The 16,878-nt window shown below is 44.3% G+C and overlaps 1 protein-coding gene across 3 annotated transcripts in view; it reads right to left on the bottom strand.

The window, feature by feature from the left end:
• LOC132384685 (formin-like protein 3) overlaps positions 1-16,878 on the bottom strand; it is a 175,018-nt gene that overhangs the window by 5,525 nt on the left and 152,615 nt on the right. For 2 of the 3 annotated variants that reach the window (XM_059956050.1, XM_059956052.1), the window contains 5 exons: positions 11,323-11,490; positions 9,455-9,552; positions 8,052-8,147; positions 5,205-5,328; positions 2,125-2,250 (listed from right to left, as the gene is read on the bottom strand). In XM_059956050.1, coding sequence (XP_059812033.1) covers positions 2,159-2,250; positions 5,205-5,328; positions 8,052-8,147; positions 9,455-9,552; positions 11,323-11,490 — 578 coding nt within the window. In that variant the 3' untranslated portion in view covers positions 2,125-2,158. The remainder of the gene's footprint in view (positions 1-2,124; positions 2,251-5,204; positions 5,329-8,051; positions 8,148-9,454; positions 9,553-11,322; positions 11,491-16,878) is intronic. The other variant, XM_059956051.1, reaches the window with a different exon arrangement.

Here is a 16,878-nt window from a genome sequence, read left to right as displayed (position 1 = left end):
TCTTCAAATACTGCAGTGGGATCATTTAAGTCCACCTGAGAGGTCAAATAGGTCCTTTCTTTAAAGTCTCATGTGACATTAAACCTTCAGCAATGCAATACTTCCTCAGTAATGTATTAAAATACATGCTCAAGTCCCCAGAGTGTGGAACTTGCAACCACGACCCTCAGACACAACAGTGTGACCCACTCAGCCACAGTTGAGAATGGGTGGAACAAAAACAAAATCAGTCAGGGAATCACCTCTGCTCTGGTGCCTGCCACACTTCATTAGCTTGGCACCGATGAAGTCTTTGAGCACACTTGGGTGTATGGAATTAGGAGAACATCATTGCCTTCAGCTGAGCGATCGAAACAACTTGGAAAACAAACTAGCTGGATATCTGGGTAGTCTCCAGCCCTTTGGTATGAACATCGAATTCTCCAACCCGGTAATTCCCTCCCTCTCCCTTCCCCCATCCCACCTTAACTCTGTCTCCTCTTCTAGCTGCCTATCACCTCTCTCATGATTCTGCCTTCTTCTACTACCCATAGTGCTTTCCCCTTAGATTCCTTTTTCACATTTCCTGCCTATCCCCTCCCTGCTTCCCCCCCCAACCCCTTGATCTTTCCTCTGATTGGTTTTTCACCTGCACCTTCCACCCTCCCCCCCACCTTCTTTATGGGACCCCTGCCCCCTCCTTCTTTAGTCCTGACGAAGGGTCTCGGCCCGAAACGTTGACTGCTCATTTCAACGGATGGTGCCCAACCTGCTGAGTCCATCCAGCTTGTTGGTACGTCTTGATTTGACCACAGCATCTGCAGTGTACTTTGTGTAAACTAGCTGGATGATAGTGATTTGTCTACTTTGTAGGGAAGAGTTAGTGATGCATCATAACCAGTTGATCGGAACAAGGTAATGAGCAGACACATAACTATTTTCATCCAATTTATAACGGTCTATAATAATAAGGGAAAAGGGGCCTTGCTGTCAAAGACCTACTTGATTTTCAATCTGTTTATACAGCAACACACTGGTCTGTGAAAGAAAGGAGTCTCAGAGTTGCCTAGGAACAGCCATGTTTGAGCCAAAGTGGCATTTGTTCCATAATTTCAATTGGTTGCCAATAATTTCTCAAATTGTTTGGGAAGGATCAAACAGTCCCGTGTTTGAATGGTTACCGAAGGCCGTTAAGTTGAGCTAGACTATAAAACAAAAGCATTTGAAAGTTGTCCCCTAGCCTTTCCTTCCACTGAGGAACCTTCCTTGATGCTTGAGCCACATTAATAATTGACTTTGAGCTTGGGACGTGTAAGCTGGCGAGCACATTGCTTTCACAACTGCTCCAGGTTGCACAATGAATCCTTACCCGCATTGGAGAATTTGGAAAATTATGGATCACACTCTTCCCGTTCACTAAAGAAATGAAGAAAATGAAGATGAATGAATGATGGCAAGCAAGGAGATAAATTTCTGGGAAAGAAAGGAACAGAATTGTATGGATGCCAGTTTTAGCTGGAACGATAGCATGAATTGAGGGTGCTGAAGAGAGGAGACAATCCTGTGGGAAAATGGAATTACTTTGATAGTCCCATAGGTAAAGCTTTTCCATTTAAAGGAGATGGTAGGATGTCACTTGAGACAAAATAGTCGATTCCTGGTATAAGGAGAAGTAAAAGTTGATGAAAATAGTTAAGTGAGGAGAATAAGACAAGAGCAATGTAAAATATGAAATCAGACACACAAAGACAGATGAGTTCCTTGGCTGCCCTGAAAGACTTGCTTCATAAGTTATGGCACTGCAATGGACTAGAGGAGGAGTTTCTAGTTAGCCAACGACAATGCTCCTGGGCGATGGCTACTGAGAGGCAGTACCCATTCCCCACCTCAACCATCCTAGTAGTTCCCCTCTCAACCCGAGCATCAATCCAGAGAGCTTGCATTGGGAGCTGAACGAGTTAGTTTAATATAATGGCTCGGTGAATCCTGATCTGGCTACATTTAGGCCTCAGTTTTGCCATCCTCTGGAACAACAAAGGCTTTCTTTTTTGGGAATTCTAAAAGGACATCTGTTAAATGGATCCGGAAATGAGCTTCAAGAGCAAAAGCAATGCAAATGAGAGAGAGAACAAAAATGATATAAACCTGTCAAAACGGCAGACTGTAGAGGGCAGAAACATTAACAATTGGACTCTTCACACAATGTTGTTTCACAGAAGAACCGGGAGCCACGTTTAGCAGTTCGGGCTGTGAAGGGCACACTCTTCAACACTGTGGGAAGAAGATGTGCAAGAGAGAGGGGAGGAAGGGAGAGACAAATTGCAAGAGAGAGAGAGAGAGAGAGAGAGAGGGAGAGCGAGGAGAGAAGGCAGCAGAAGGATTGGGGAAGGGAAAGAAAAAGAAGCCACATTAAATCACAGCATTGGGAACTGCCTTGTAATGCTGACAATGCAAAAAACACAATACGTGCAATGGAAGGTGAAACCTTTGTCAGAAAGACCATCACTTGTTGGATCAGATCTGAATCATGAAGAAATACACATGGCTGGAACAGTCTCACTGAAAGCGAAGAGCCTGGGATACTAGATTGGAATAATCCCAAGAATGATCTTGCTCAAGACCAACACACTGCAGTACTGAAAAAGGAATTGGGCTTTAGCTGCACAAGTTTCCGTTATGCTGTGTTGACTGGCTGCTGATTGGAGGACAGATACTTATCTGTATGAAAACAAAATGGCAGCCATTTCCTTAACTTTATGCCCACTAGGGTTGGTCGCATTCCCAATACCATTCTCTTGTCTTTGTTTTTAAGTTAAAAACTGCAGAACAAGAGAGGAGGGGATTCAAAACCACTTTTATATGAGGTCAGGCCTGTGTTGAAGCATTGAGGAAGGAATAGCAACAAGTGTGCCCAGAGCCATGGATTAAGCAAGAACTGGGTTGCAAGCAATACATTGTAAATAATTGCTACCTGTAAACTCTACTGTTCCTATTCACTCCCAGCTGCCCCCCTCCCCAACTTCAACCCTGTGAGAATTATGCTGCCCGTCTTCTCACACACTCTGAGTTTGCAGGCCTATACTGGTCCTCAGATGAGCTACACTTTAATTTTTAAAACGTTCTTCGTTGGTCACAGGAACAGAGTCATAAAACATTAGTGGTGCACAAAGAGGCCATTTGAGGATCTCATTGAAATCTACCGAATGTTGAAAGACTAGATAGGGTGGATGTGGAGAGGATGTTTCCTCTGGTGGGGGTATCCAGAACTGGAGGGCACAGCCTCAAAATTGAGGGCCACCCTTTTAGAACAGAAGTAAGGAGGAATTTTTTTAGCCAGAGAGTGGTGAATCTGTGGAATACTCTGCCACAGACTGCGGTGGAGGCCAAGTCTGTGGGTATATTCAAAGCAGAAGTTGATTGTTTCCTGATTGGTCAGGGCAACAAGGGATACAGTGAGAGGGCAGGTATATGGGGTTGAATGGGATCCAGGATCAGCCATGATGGAATGGCAAAGCAGACTTGATGGGCTGAATGGCCTAATTCTGCTGCTACGTCTTATGGCTCATTGGGTCTGTACCAGTTGACAGAGGGCCATCTGGCCTCATCCCACCTCCAGCCCTACAGTGAAAGACCCCTTCTCTCCCTATCTATGAGGGAAAAAATACTTTCCTCATTCCTCTGAGTCCTTCCATGCCTTGTCCCCTGCTAAACCTCTGGAACCTCCACATCTACCCTCGTTAGTCCTGGCCTCTGGACTTTCAATGACCCACCAGTGGAAGCTATGGCTTCACTGCCTTAAGTCTGAAGTCCTAGTCATATACCCTCATGATCCTTTCATTCTGATGGTGTTCCTGAATCTCAGACTTGATTATGCTCAACAATGTTGCATCCAGAGTTCCGAGCAAGAGAAGTGATTTTGCTGCACTAAATGCAAGCTCTTTCTAAAGATTCCGAATCTAAAAAAAAGTCCGCTTGGAAAAAAGATTTCTGCTGTGCCTTTTAGTTGCAGTGATTTAATATAACCGGCAGCTGTTAACCAACCTTCATATGCAGATTATGTGCTTTGTTGTGAATCCAGGGTCAGTCATAATCAAAAGCGCATGCATGGAAGTATAAGTGAGCCGCGATATTTTTAAAGCCTTCAGGTGTTCGTTCAATTGGGAGCAGCATCCAGACAAGATGATTGAGGTACGCACACAAAATGCTGGAGGAACTCAGCAGGCCAGGAAGCGTCTACAGAGGCACCTATGTACTCTTTCCCACAGATGCTGCCTGGCCTGCGGAGTTCCCCCAGCATTTTGCGTGTGGTGCTCAGATTTCCTCTTGTTTGTGATTGAAGATGACAGAGGTTTCACCTATCCAAATAAAGCAACAGAAGAAAACCACATCCCTCTCGCCTCCTTCACCCATCACCAACTAAATGATGTCAGAGACCTAAGTACCAACACCAGGCAGCTAGCAGCATATGAGAAAGAAATCAAACAGGAATGCAGTCACCTTGTGCACACATGGGTTATTCATGTAGTGACAGCAAAAAGAGACGCTAATCTACCTGCTCTGGGGCTGATTGGGGTGAGACACAGAGAGAGAATTTTGGACGGAAGACAAGCTGAACTGCAGGTGACCTGTCCCCTCCTGAGTCTGTATGAGGGAGAGTTGGCCCATGTCCCTTCACTCTTGAGTAGGAGCACAGACACACACAGTGAGCAGGTCAAGCTTGCAACTCACAAGCACTAGTTGGCAACAAATCAGAGGCCGGATTAAAGGATGAGTGATGTCGTTCACAACCCCTTAATCCAATGACAATCAATTGATTTGATTCCTGACAACGAGAGGGTTCCCTACTTCAGGTGCCTGTGAGAGGCCTCTACTGGGGTTCCTTCCACCTTGGAATTGAGCCATTAATATCTAAACACAATATCAAGAAACGCTTGGCCATGCAGGCAAGCAGTTAAACAAGGCGATTGGTTCAAGCAGAATGAAGGAAATTCAATTCAAACAAGGCTGTTAATCTTGGCACTCAAGTGAGTTAACCAAGTCAAGTTTGCAGCAAGAAAATTAAGGTCAGTGGTTTGGACAAACAGCGCGGGGAAGCATTCCAAAAATTTCACTGGAACCGAATCAAATGTACACAAACATGCTGCCCATCATACATTGGCAAATTATCAGCCTTGAAACACGCAGGCCCTGTCTAAGCTGACCCCGCACGTATCCTCACACTTCACCTGTGATGATGTCTTCAATGGTTCCATCTTTCCCTTCATACACCGATGGGTGATCTTTGACCTGGCGCCTTCGCAACTCAGCAATGAGCTCCTGATGTTGACGCTTGTTCCTCGAGCATGGAGACTGCAAGAAACAAAAGCACCTTTATGGCAGAGCAGAGACTGAATACGCTTGCCAGTGAATGCTCAGTAGCCAACACCAACGCATACCAAGAGCTGAGACGGAAGTTGATTGGAAGGAGTAAAAATGCACGATGAAGAGATTTGAGAGGCTGGTAATATAAAACCTGCAATCATTTCAAAGGTTTGAAGAGATTACAAATTTGTGTCCAAGTCAAATAAAGAATTACCCAGGCTTTAACACATTTTAAAAAGAACTCGGCAGAAGATTACAGTGCTGATCACTAAATGATAGACGGTGCAAAAATAAAACAAAGTACTCAAACTGTTCAGTTCTATTTACAAATAAAGCAAGGTTATAGGCCGCTGGATCGCTTCAGCTTTGCTATCACACGATCTTACATTTTGAAATTAAGACCCTAGGTCCAACTTGGAATGTAAAGGTTCAATGTGAAATATGAGTTGTGGATTCATGATTTAATTTGCTCTTTAAAAAAAACAGATAATCAAACTGTTATCACTTTATTGCTCGCATGAGCGTTCCCTGCAAATTGGCAGCAGAAAAACAACAACTACGCTTCACTGGCTGTTCTCTGGGTTATGAGAATACAAGTCTTTCTCCCTTTATTTTTTTTAAGAGGTCTATGCTGTACTTTATAGAAATAGCACTGCTCCATTATGCTAGCTGTGGTTAGATAATATATGACAATGCTGCAACATCCCTCTTCATTATAAAACCTGTAAAACATGCACTAGGTACTGGGCCCATTCTACAGCATCCAACATCCAAATGAAATTGAGGTTTTGGAGAGAGTGCAGAAGAGGTTTACCAGGATGCTGCCTGGTTTAGAGGGCATGTGCTATCACGAGAGGCTGGATAAACTTGGGCTGTTTTCTCTGGAGTGGCAGCGGCTGAGGGGAGATCTGATAGAGGTTTATAAGATTATGAGAGGCACAGATAGAGTGGACAGGGAGCACCGGTTTCCCAGGGTTGAAATGTCTAATACCAGAGAGCATACACTGAAGGCGGGGGGGAGGGGTGGTGTATGTTCAAAGGGACGTGAGGCCAAGTGAATGTGTGGCGCGTGGCTCGGTGGTTAAGGCATTGGTCTAGTGATCTGAAGGTCACTAGTTTGAGCCTCAGCTGAGGCAGCGTGTTGTGTCCTTGAGCAAGGCACTTAACCACACACTGCTCTGCAACGACACCGGTACCAAGCTGTATCAGCCCTTGCTCTTCCCTTGGACAACATCGGTGGCGTGGAGAGGGGAGACGTGCAGCATGGGCAACTGCCAGTCTCACATACAACCTTGCCCAGGCCTCAGTCATCATCGAAAGTTGATGGACAGCCAAAGAAGAGAAGAGGTGGAAGTTTTTTTACTCACAGAGTGGTGGATGCCTGATATGGTTGTAGAGACAAATACATTAGAGGCTTTTAAGAGACCCTTGAATAGGCACGTGGGTGTAAAGATGATGGAGGGATATGGACATGGTGTAGGAGGGAGGGATCAGTGTTTGGGTGTTACACATTTGCTTTTTCTGGCTGGTTTGGCACAACACTGTGGGCCGAATGGCCTTTTCCTGTGCTGTACTCTTCTGATTTCTTTGTTCCATGGAATGCCACATTTGAATGTTCAAGATTTGGTTTATACAAGGAATCCCATCACACACACAGAGACATAAACACATTCACAGACACACACAATTAACATAACTTGTTATGGATAATATTTAAGTCTGAGGAAGATTTGACCTCCGAATTATCTAAGGTGGGTGACTTGAATCCAACAGGGCAATCAATGAGACCTCTGAAAATACCAACAAACTCGAGGAGCAGGTTCAAATGGAAGGACAGGTCCACAGGCAGCTGATTCGTTTCCTAGGTGACTATTCCTTACCCATGCACCTGGAATCAGGGGCTCAATGCAGAGCACTCAGATGCTAATTCAGATGCATCACATGACATTGAGACATCCAGTGAAATCTGTCGTTTGCGCTAACAACCAACCAACGTGCCGTGGGCAGCCCGCCAGTGTCACCACACATTCCGGCGCCAACCTAGCATGTCAACAATGCTCGGCAGAATAACCACACAGAACTTAGAATCTCCCTTTAGAATCAGGAAGCTCTGGGTTCAAGACTCTTTCCAGAGACTTGAGAGCGCAATCTGAACTGACTGCACAGAAACGCACCCTCTTTCGGATGAGATGTTCTTTTAGGATGATTGAATGGTGTTTTGAAAAGAAGCAGCGGAGTTCTTTTCATTGTCCTTCTATCCTTTACTCCCCAATCAACATCACTAAATGTGATCACCTGACTGTATGTGATTCACAACATTGCTGGGAGCTTGCTGTGCACAAATTGGCTGTCCGGTTTCACATATTGCAACTGTGAATGAAAAAGTACCAATGTCTGAAAAGTCCTTTGGGACATCCAGAGATGACGGAATCACAGGTTTGTTCTCACTTCTGACAACAAATTTGACCCATTATGGGTGAACCCAGAGCTTTCAAAACACAACAGCCATACAAATGCCTATTCCAGCAGGAGTCCTGGGAAGTAATCAGCCCAAGTGACTTCCTGTGCCTGAAGTTGATTGCTTCTATCCCCACCCCCCCTCCCCCACTGTCCTGGCCTCTTGTCCCTAACTCACGCTTACCTCTGGTCAGTCCAAGTGGTTTGTGTGGCTCGAAGTGCAGCAGTGAGATTAAGGTGAGTGTGTTGCTTACCTTTTGGTCCTGTTGAAGCTTAGCTTCCTGTGCAAGCATCTTCTCCCTCAAAGCTTGTTCCTGCTTCTTCCTCAGTTCATTTTCCTGTTCTGCTTCCTGCAAACAGATTGGGAGAAGGAATCTTAGCTTTCTGTTGTTCCGTATCTCCGCAGACACTCATCAGTGCCTAGGAGTGATGTGTGTGGAGGCGTTCATTCTGTCCCTCCTGTGGTCAAACTGTTGGACCTCTCCTCAATAACCAAAGTTCAAAATTCCTGCATACAATCCTGCAGCAAAGAGGAGGGGAACATTCGGCCCATCACGCCCATTCTACTCTGTGAAAAGCAATCCATTGGATCCCAATTTCTCTGCTCTTCACAGAAACTTGCAATTTTTCTCTTTTTTACTTAGCCAATACTTTTTTGAAAGTTAATGCTGTATTAGTTTGTAACGTTGCACATTTAGATGGAAACATAACGTAATGATTTTTATTCCTCATGTACATGAAGGATTTAAGTAATAAAGTCAATTCAATTCAGTTCAGTTTCCACTATTCTTTCTGGCAGCGTCATGGAGTCATAGAGAGATATGGTATGGAAACATGCCCTTCAAATCCATGCCAGCCATCGACTTACCCTAATCCTACATTAATTCCAATGCTTTTATTGTCCCCCACATTCCCATCAAATACCCCCAGATTCCACCACTTACCAACACAACAAGGGCAACTTACAACAGCTAAGTAACCTACCAGCCAACAAGTCTTTGGGATGTGGGAGGAAACTGGTGCACCCATGGTCAAAGGGCGAACGAGCAAACTCCACGCAGACAGCGCTGGAGCTCGGGACTGAGCCCGTGTCCCTTGAGCTGCGACACTGTGCCAGTCAAAGCTCACAACTTGCCATGGTAGGGTGTTTCCCTCCAAGCCTGTTGCCAAATCATTGAAGCTGTGTTCTCTGATGACCACACTGTCCTCTGGCAGTGGAAAATCTCCACCCACTTACTCCATTAGCACCCTTCAGAATCTTAAGTGCCACTATGAAATCTTCCCTTAAACTTCTCTGCTCATAAGAAAGGGTATCAATAGGGAAGGGAGAGGAGAAGAGAAAACAGTCCATTTTTTTATTTCAGGGTAATGCAAACTGACGGTCTGAGGTGAAGGCACACCATAATGTCAGGCACATCATCTGCTAGATAAAAATCGCTTCAGTTTTCAAAGTAGGGAATTGCCACATAAAACTTAAAAAGGCAAGTGGACAAATAATGCCAAAGCAAAAGCCTCATTAGCCTCTGTGCAACAAATCAATGGCTGCCTGACGTTTGGATGGCATTTAAAAGTCTGCCTCCACGCATCAACTACTGTTTGAAGACATGGCAATAGTAAACAGATACAAAGAGAGCGCACTTCATTTCCAAGATCTTACCTTGTAGGACGTCACAAAACGGACAAAGACTGGGAAGAACACAGATGGGGGTGTAGTCTTGGGATTTTCTCCAAAATACTCAACCACTTTATTGTATGCTTCCTGTACAGGGCAGAAAGGAAGTTAGGGCTATAACAGCAGTCAGCCTTATTCTTTAAAATGAACGTAGCAGCCATCTTCCACTCCCTTGCCAGGAAAGGTTAAAGGTTAGGGGGCCAAGCAATTAGGCATTATTGCAAAATATCAAGAATTAATGACCTCCTCTCCACTGCTGTTTTTAAGTGTTCTTTGCAGTCTCTCCCTCACTTTCTCACCAATAATGTTTATTTAAAAACTTGGCTGCAAGTTCTCTGAAGTCTGTAACATTTTCCCACACATTCCATTTTATCCTCGTCCCTTCCCACCCTTCAGTGAGGAGTTATGCAAGGATTCTCTGCTGGACCCACAGTGAGGAACACCCACTTTATAATTTATTTTACATATCCTGTACCAGAGTGTGATTCAGCAGACTATTGTTCACTTTGTGCTGTGACTTTTGTAAAAAAAAACTAACAGCAAACTAACTTAGAAATCTGCAGCACCTCCTATTGCTTGTCAGCTCTGCTGGAATGCCCTGGAGTCCCCAGAAATTACAGATTCGTTTCCAAGAGGTGACTGTGAGCAAACCTTCAGGGGAAACATCAGGGCGCCATTAAAGAAAGTTCCATTTCCTTTGCAATATTGGAAATGGAATAAAGTGCTGTTAGACTAACAGTCAAGAACAATCTAACTGGTAATCAGCTATTTAGAATGCAACATTGGAAACATAGGGACAGGAGGAGGCCATTCTGCCCTTCAAGACTGTTACACATTTAATGAGATCAAGGCCAATCTGCTCTTTAACTCTTTACCCACTTTCCCCTTAATTTCTTTCAATACCAAGATTTTGCTTCATATCCTCAATGTGCCTGACGTACTAACGCGTGGATGGTCATATGGCATTCAAAGCAGTTTTTGTCACCAATTTAGTATCTTCAGCTGTGGGCCACTCAAGCAGACCTACAGTATTTTCAAAGGGGTCCTAACTGAGCAGGCCAACAGACCAGGAGTTGGAGCTGGACCCAGGTCAACCCCTGTAATTAAGTCACTTGGCTGGTCCTCCACCACAGTCCAGCGCAATCCCCAAGCTTGTGTTCTTGACCTACCTCCACCATGCAGCAATCTCACATCTGGACCGACGTCCTTTCAGCACCTGACACCCGCCTCCCCGTCCCAATTGCTGACCACCCAATCCCTTAATTCAACTTCCAACTGCCCCACTAATCTTTGCCAGCCAACCTGAGACACCAGGTTTCTCTGGGAGAACACAAAGGGAAGACCTTTCCTCATATAAAGCCAATTCAGCAGCACCCGAGGCTTTGGGCTGAATTCACAGCCCATCGATGTTTTATGTTGTGGGTCAGTAGGGCAAGGTCGGAAGGGAAGAAGGGCTTTCAGAGAGTCACACCACAACGCATTGGAAGTGTTATCGTTCAATTGACTCACAAGGCATGACAGCTATCTTTTGCACATTGAGGTCTCATAATGCAAGAAAGCACAAGTAATTGGCCAAGGAATAAACATTGGCTAGATACATGTGAAATAGTGGGAAGGAATCCTTTGAATCCCATGTAGATGGTTAAGCTTCTCATTCAATATATTATTAAAAAACCATAACCCTTTTCAGTATATTAATGGCAACTATTCTGCTGTAAAACTAAAACAAAGTAGATCCTAACCATTTATGTGTTTAGGGCTTACACTGAACCTGAACTCAAAGCCCTAGGCTGAGAACATGAGTGCAGGAAATATAACTTAACGTGGGAAGAATACTTGGTGGCACATTCTACTTGCCTGTGCAGTTTTGGAATCTCGTTGTAGTTTTTCCAACTTCCCTTCATTTTGTGACAGGAAATCCTTCAGCACCATATTGTGCTCATGCATACTGCTCTCCCTCTTCACCAGTTCCATGTTCTGGCCCATCTCCTTTACATCCAATAGGACATTTTCCAGAGAAACTGCAGGAGGAAATAAAATGGTCAGGAAAGGACCCAGAAGCCATCTCAATCAATGCCTGTCCTGTTGGCAAAGAAAGCCCCCATGAGATCAGGGCGTGGTTTGAGTAGTATCGCCCCTCTCTCTCTAAGAAATTCAAAGAGATGCTTGATGCAATTCCCATCCAAAAGCTACTCATTTCTTCCCGAAAACCAGTTGGATTCATTGTGAGGACATCTAGGGTGGTCATCATATAACGCATTAGGCTCTGATGTCCCATGTTACTCTAACAAAGCACAGGTGGTTGAAATACTCCACTCAGTCACTCAGAGCCTGGAGCACCATGCACAAAATCAGAAAGTGTCAACCAGCTATTGAAAAGCCAGGTGCACATCTGCAACATGTCTGAATGGATGCCTCTGACACAAAAGTTCAAAGTAAATTGTTTATCAAAGTACATCTATGTCACCATATACAACCCTGAGATTCATTTTCCTGTGGGCATTCACAGTAAATACAAGAAGCACAACAGAATCAACAAGACAAAGAACCAATATGCAAGTGTAAAACGAGAAGTAATAAAAATAGTAATAAATAAACATTGAAAAAATTAGTTATAGAGTCTTTAAAAATGAGTCCATAGGATGTGGGAACAATTCAGAGATGGGGCAAGTGACACTGAGTGAAGTTATCCCCACTGGTTCAAGAGCCTGATGGTTGAGGGGTAATAACTGGTGGTGAGGGTCTTGAGCGCATGACCTGGATGCCAGGAATCCCTGATAATGGATGCTGCTTTTCTGTTATGCTCCATGTAGTTGTGTTCGATGGTGGGGAGGGCTTTACCGTGATGGATTGGGCCGTATCCACTACTTTTTGTAGACTTTTCTATTCAGGGGCATTGGTGTTTACCTGATGCAATCAGTCAATAGACACTCCAACACACATCTACAGAAGTTGGTCAAAGTTTTAGATGACATGACGAGTCTTCGCAAACTTCTAAGAAAGTAGAGGCACTGCTTTCTTTGTAATGGTACTTACAAGCTGGACCCAGGATAGATTCCCTGAAATGATAACACTGAGGAATTTAAAGTTGCTGACACTCTCAATGTCTGATCCCCCGATGAGGGTTGGCTCATGCACCTCCGGTTTCCTCCTCCTGAATTTAATAATCAGCTCCTTGGTCTTGCTGACGTTGAGTGAGAGGCAATGTGGAAAGCAATCTATCACTGCATTCAAACTGCTGAGCACTAAGAGGCAGTTTGCAAGGCAAAGCATTGGACCAGGAAACTTGATTGGCATGAAAAAGGATTAACAAAACTGCCACAAGGTTACTGGTGGCGGTCCAGTGTTCGATGCAAGAAGAAAATGTCTGGTTCCATCAACAACGTACAATGTTGAATGCACTGTGCTTGCTAGTAACAGCAAATACCCTCTTCAACCCCAAGAAAGATATCAAGCATCATCTTCTGAGATTTGTACAAAGGTGTAGAATATATTGAATGCGTATATGCCTTTAAGAACTACATGTGCAATGGGGTATGACATTTGATATATTGTTGTCAATTGCTTGTTCCCCACCAATAAAGGATGTTTGGCCAGATGCTATATCCTGTTTACTAACCCACGCACACTGGAGTGACAATGGGTTTGCGAGGCATATTGAGGAAGCAGCTGGGCAGAAATCTGAGGTGAAAGAAAGGGGAACAGGGTCTCTGGACAGAGCAGTAACGATGGCAGGCAGTGCATGGATTGGTGACAAAAATGGACGAGGCAGCCATTTGTTTTGTACATGGAATGGATGGTGATGTTCCTGAGAGTCACAGGAGTGGACAAAGAATAGAGTGAAGCTACAGTATTAGTAGTAGTAGTAGGTTTACTAAATACTAATGGGTTTGATAGTACTACATACCTTAGATGAGGTCTTTCATGGACATACTGTAAGAATTCTGATTTTAATCTAGCACCACAGATTTCAGAAAATTGACAGGTCAGAGTAAATTTATTATCAAAGTATGTACCTGTCACCCTGAGATTCATTTTCTTGCAGGCATTTGCAGGAAAATAAATTATACATAAAACAAAGACTGACAAACAACCAATGTGTAAAAGATAAACTATGCATATAAATACATAAATAAATAAATAAACATTGAGAACATTAGTTGTAGAGTCCCTGAAAATGAGTCCATAGATTGTGGAATCAGTTCAGATTTCATGTGAGTGAAGATATGCACAACAGTTCAGGAGCTTGATGGTTATAGGTTAATAACTGCATGCATCCAACTAGGTAAATACTGTATATAATCAGGATAAGAACATTCACTATAAAGTGCAACTTACAGCCTTCTTTCTTAGTCCGGGCCTTACGGTAATATTTGGTGTGTCGACTGAGAAAGAACTGCTAGACCGGGTGGATCGGAGAGTTGAGGCAGGTTGACTATGAGGGTGGCAGTGCCAGGCATGAAACAGCTTTCCTCAGGATGCAACCAACAGTCACAGAAGGTGCAAATGGACAGCCCCATTTTTGTAGTCTCTTGGGTTTGGGGTACAACATGCTCCGAGGATACCAGAAGCACTTGACTTGAAGCCAAATAAACTGTGAGGCAGCTGCAGAAGAGGAACTCTGCAACTTGCAGGGAGATAGGCTGTTGAGTTGCCAATGGAAACAAATGAGTTCCATCATTTACTATGATGGTGGGCCAGAGCTATATACCTGCATTCATGGACATTAGTTGGACCGAGTTACAAACACAAGAAAGTCTGCAGATGCTAGAAATCCAAAGCAACAAACACAAGATGCTAGAGGAACTCAACAGGTCAGGTGCAGCATCTACGGAAAAGAGTATACAGTCGACATTTTGGGTCCTGAAGAAGGGTCTTGGCTCAAAACAGCGACTGATTACTCTTTTCCAAGGGTGCTGCCTGGCCTGTTAAGTTCCTCCAGCATTTTGTGTATGTTGGTTGGATTGATTTAGATTCAGATTCAGTTTATTGTCATTTAGAAACCACAAATGCAATGCAGTTAAAAAATGAGACAACGTTCTCCAGAATGATATCACAAAAAAAAAGCACTCAACAAAACAGACCACACAAGAAAAACCACATAACGTTTGGTAATCCCCAATCCAGAGTCCGGAGAGGCTGCTGCGTATTAATATTGTGCTACCATCTTAGCACGTTCCCCGGAAAGGAGCTCCAAATCCACCAGACAAAACAAGACTACCCAGACACACCAAGTCAGGAGACCAACTCTACCACCCAACAAACCAAAAACCTACACAAAACCACATAGTTATAGTTACATTTAGTTGCAACAGTGCAGACAATACCACAATTGATAAAAGACTGACAAAAATCACATAACATTTAGTTACAACAGTGCAGACAATACCATAATTGATAAAAGACTAACTGACAAAAACCACATAATTTAACATATAGTTCCAACAGTGCAAAGCAATACCGTAATCTGATAAAGAGCAGACCACGGCACGGTAAAAAGTCTCAAAGTCCCGGCAGCCCATCATCTCACGCAGACGGTAGAAGGAAGAAAAACTCTTCCTGCCATGAACCTCCAGCGCCGCAGCTTGCAGACACAGCACCCTGGGACCTTGCCAACCTTGCCACAGCCAACTCCAAGTCCATCTGAAAACTTCGAGCCTCCGACCAGCCCTCCGACACCGAGCACCATCTCTGCTGCTGAGTGCTTTGACCACGGCACCGGCCGCCAAGCAACAGGCAAAGCCGAGGATTCAGGGCCTTCCTCCTGGAGATTTTCCGATCACACAGTAGCAGCGGCAGCAAAACAGGCAGTTCAAAAGTTTCACCAGGTGTTCCTCCGTGCTCCGTGCTTCATTCCTCAGATTGAGTTCTTCAGACACATAACTGTGGGGTACATTAGCTTTGTCTAAGCCTACCACTGGTCAGTGGGCTCCAGAGGTGCCAAGAAGTCTTGGGCTTGTAACGTGGCCACACCAGGACTGCCAGCACTAACAGTGCACCAAGGCAAATGAGAAATCAGTAACAACTATTCCATCATCTGGGAAGGGAAGCTAAAGTGTGCCTAGGGAGGAAAGCTTGGTGGAGACAGGCAATTCTCTCTGACAAAGTGAGAGAGATGATTGTGGTACAGATAGCAATGGCTGGCATCCATACAGTTGGTGAGTGAAGAGAGCCCTGCCAAAGAGCAGGAGGTAGCATGGGCTGTCAAGTTAGAGGAAAAATTAAACTCAAGTAGTTTTTTTTTAAAGGAGGAAGTCAGGAGTTGGGTCAGAACAATGATTGCCAACACAAGAGATAGAATGGTGATCTAATGGTGTGGAGTCAAGGCTGCCCTGGAATTACATCACACCATATGGAATGGAAATATTCCCCATCCTGGGAATATTAATTGAAACATAAGCTTTCCACAGTGCTGATGAGTGCTTATGAAACACTGGAATACGCAGCACTGACCATTCAATGTTACTGTGCTGTAGGGTAACTCAGCCAAGTGCTGCTATACAATTCAGGAAGACATGGGCAGAGAGTGAGGCCATGGAGGCCAGCACAAGATGAAAAGAAGTAAAGGAACACAGTGGCAAGGCCGCCAAGAATAGCGACCGAGGTGAGGTGCCTTGGAGTGACGTTTGAGTCGAGTGTACAGTGCAGACAGTGACCTTGCCTATTTTCTGCATGATGGGAGTTGTCACAATCCTTGGCAGCAAACAGTGTAGGCCATTGAAAGCTGTTAGCACAATGGCTGCGACTTTGAGGAGCTCGATATGGGGTGTTGGACTGACACCTTTTCCATTAGCTTGGAGAGTTCTGCTGTGGGGGAGGGGGGGCGGGCCGCAGCTTGCGCTCCTGGGGCAAGATGCTGTTGAGAGGGGAGACACTGCATGGGTCCCTGGAGGATGGTTGTATTGGTTATTGTGATGGTATTGGGTTTGCTGTCTGTGAAGCTCTGAACTCAAACGAAGATCTTAAGGCCTCTCCCATTTAGATAGCTATGGATGCCCTCGCTAATGGGTGGTTTTACAGTGGCCTCTTACTCTTCAAAGGCTAGAACACTTCACTGTTTATCATCCATAACAATTTTAGCTGCCAATATCCACTATCTGAGTGGTGGGTCCTCCTCCCCTAACACCAGGGAGGAGATAATTCCAGCTCGCAATATAGTTTAAACACAGTTCGTTATTTTTAGTGATACACATTTAAATTTAGATAAAATTCTTAAGACACATTTAAAACTCACAAAGAATTTCTATCTTATAAAAGATTTCCAAATTACAAACCATTTCTAAATCGCAAACTATTTCCAAAACACAGGTAGAATCCTGATAAGCAAAAAGGACATATCAGCAAGTTGGAGATGAGCGAGTCACCCATCACAGAAATTGGAGGCAGGAGAATGGATTCCAGTCACCCCC

The sequence above is a fragment of the Hypanus sabinus genome, chromosome X1 (assembly GCF_030144855.1).
Source record: "Hypanus sabinus isolate sHypSab1 chromosome X1, sHypSab1.hap1, whole genome shotgun sequence".
NCBI classification, from domain to species: domain Eukaryota; kingdom Metazoa; phylum Chordata; class Chondrichthyes; order Myliobatiformes; family Dasyatidae; genus Hypanus; species Hypanus sabinus.
The sequence above is the reverse complement of the archived record's forward strand: the minus strand, read 5'-3'. Positions and strand labels throughout refer to the sequence as shown.